At 54.5% G+C, this 2418-nt stretch overlaps 1 protein-coding gene across 1 annotated transcript in view; it reads left to right on the forward strand.

Moving 5' to 3' along the window:
* The window catches only part of LOC103919459 (60S ribosomal protein L17), a 3226-nt gene extending 1149 nt beyond the window's left edge, over positions 1-2077 (forward strand). Inside the window, exons 3-5 of the mRNA XM_009326967.1 lie at positions 648-782; positions 1081-1179; positions 1793-2077. Of these exons, the coding sequence (XP_009325242.1) occupies positions 648-782; positions 1081-1179; positions 1793-2077 (519 nt within the window). The remainder of the gene's footprint in view (positions 1-647; positions 783-1080; positions 1180-1792) is intronic.
* Positions 2078-2418: the final 341 nt, after the last annotated feature.

A 2418-nucleotide genomic window follows, 5' to 3' on the forward strand; every position in this document is an offset into this window, starting at 1 on the left:
GCACAGGCTGCCCAGGGCAGTGGTTGAGTCACCATCCCTGGAGGTATTTAAAAGACGTGTGGATGAGGCGCTTAGGGACGTGGTTTAGTGGGCATGGGGGTGTTGGGTTGACGGTTGGACTCGATGATCTTGGAGGTCTCTTCCAACCTTAATGATTCTGTGATTCTTCCTGAGCCTTTTTCTCTCTCCCTTTTAAGATCCCCTGACATAGATTGTTTGTAGCTCGTTTTCTCATCGCTTCCTCTGAGGTGCTGTATTTGACATTTTAGTAGGAATTTATCCTTCCGGCTCCTGCTTTTTTGGATTAGTGACCAAAGAGGAGCTATGAAAAGTATAAATACTCAAATTTTTCTGGTTGGAAAGACCTAGCCGTTAGGTAAGAAACAATACAGACGTGCCAGAGCTGCAGATTCAGTGATGGAAGTCATACCAAGGGTTAGAAAAGTGGGTAGCAAAAAAAAAACCACCAAGTGTTGCGAATTATTTTTCATTCTTTTATTTTATTTTTTTTTTGTCTGAGTGCTTCTTTTAAACTGGGTTCGTAGCAAAAAGAACACGATGCAGGAAAGGGAGAAGGGGTGCTTTTGCTCGCGTCGTAACTTAGCAAGAGCTGCTAAGGGGAACTTGGCTGCGCTTTCTCTTGCTAGAACACTCGTGAGACGGCCCAGGCCATCAAGGGCATGCACATCCGCAAGGCCACCAAGTACCTGAAGGACGTCACCCTGAAGAAGCAATGCGTTCCCTTCCGTCGCTACAACGGGGGAGTCGGTAGATGCGCCCAGGTGAGGCCCGAGACCAAAACGTGGGAAGGACGCCTCGGCTGAGGCTGGGCGAAGAAGAGATGATGTTGAGGCGGCGCGGGGGAATAGTCTGTTGACGTCAGCGTTATGTCTAAACTTAAGAGGGAGGAAAGAGTTAATTCCAGGACGGCAAGCATTGCATCTACTTGTGATCGATGGAATTTAATTATTTTGGTATGCAGCCTTAACCAAAGGGGATGTAATGGCACGTTAATGGTGTGTGAAGGGCGGAGTCGCGCTGTACCAGGGCGAAAAGGGAACTCTCTTCTTCTTCCTCCAGGCCAAGCAGTGGGGCTGGACGCAGGGACGCTGGCCGAAGAAAAGCGCCGAGTTCTTGCTGCACATGCTGAAAAACGCGGAGAGCAACGCTGAGCTCAAGGTGGGTCGCGCAGACGTTACTGCGCGCAAAGCGTTCGTGTCGTGCTGCGGCTCGGCGCTCCTGAGCTCGGTCTCTCTAACGGGGGGGCTGGATGAGGCCCGCTCTGTAGGTGGAACTCGGTTGTACGGGGGCTGCTGGTTCACGGTTCACCGTTCGAATGAGGCCACCCATGTTTTTCAAGTTAAAATGCGAGTAATAATTTCTGACAGAGGGCTAGTTTGTGCACGGGTGTCGACTGTTTGGAGCAAGTGTGGTTTCGATCTCTTAAAACCTACAAGACCAAGCAAAATCGGCGCGCCCTTGTCAATTTGTAATTTGGTGACTTGGGCGGCAGCGCTGGCTGTCGCGGGACACCTCTGGTGAAAGAGTGACCCCTTCCTGAGCCGGCGGCATCACTTCCAGTTGGTTGTGACGCGCGCGGGGGTGGCTGGCGTTCCGCTGACGCCAGCTGGTGCTTGCTGGCTAAAGGCTCGCCTCCCTGACGCTGCTGAGCGAAGCCGTTTTATTTCCCGGGGAGGGGGGTGTGTGTGGTTATTCACGTTTTTTTCTGTGGAGATTATTCGTTTGAAGAGGAAAACCAAGTCACAGGTTTTTCTCTCCGTCCCCTTCCCAGGGTCTCGACGTGGATTCCCTGGTCATCGAGCACATCCAGGTCAACAAGGCTCCCAAAATGCGCAGGCGCACCTACAGAGCGCACGGCAGGATCAACCCCTACATGAGCTCCCCCTGCCACATCGAGATGATCCTCACCGAGAAGGAGCAGATCGTTCCCAAGCCGGAGGAAGAAGTTGCTCAAAAGAAAAAGGTACCGGGCGCCGCTGCGTCCTTAGTCCTCTGCCACGTCGAGAGGTCCCGCGTGTCAGCGCTTCGCGTCTCTCGGGCGGAGGGGTTGCCGTGATGACCGTCTTAGGACACCTTTGGAATACCCATGAAAAAAAAATATCGTTATTTCTGAGCAACCTCGATAGGTATTGGTTCAAACGCAGCGTTGAGAGCTCGGGGGAGGAGCTTCGCGGCGGTTCCTACCGCGCAGATGGCCTGTTCCTCCCCCCCTCCCTCCGTGTGTGTCGGGGTGACGGGGTGCGTTTCCCTAGGGCTGAGGTCGAGCTGGCTCCGGCCCCTCAGCAGCGTCCCCGTAAGGACGCCGAGTTGGGCGCGGTGCCGCTAACGGTTCTCGGTGCTGACCCCCCCCCCCCCGGGGGGGCCCTGGCGCGGGACTGCGGGGGGGTTTCGGGGGGG

This window comes from Pygoscelis adeliae, unplaced genomic scaffold (genome assembly GCF_000699105.1).
Source record: "Pygoscelis adeliae isolate BGI_AS28 unplaced genomic scaffold, ASM69910v1 Scaffold567, whole genome shotgun sequence".
Lineage (NCBI taxonomy): Eukaryota > Metazoa > Chordata > Aves > Sphenisciformes > Spheniscidae > Pygoscelis > Pygoscelis adeliae.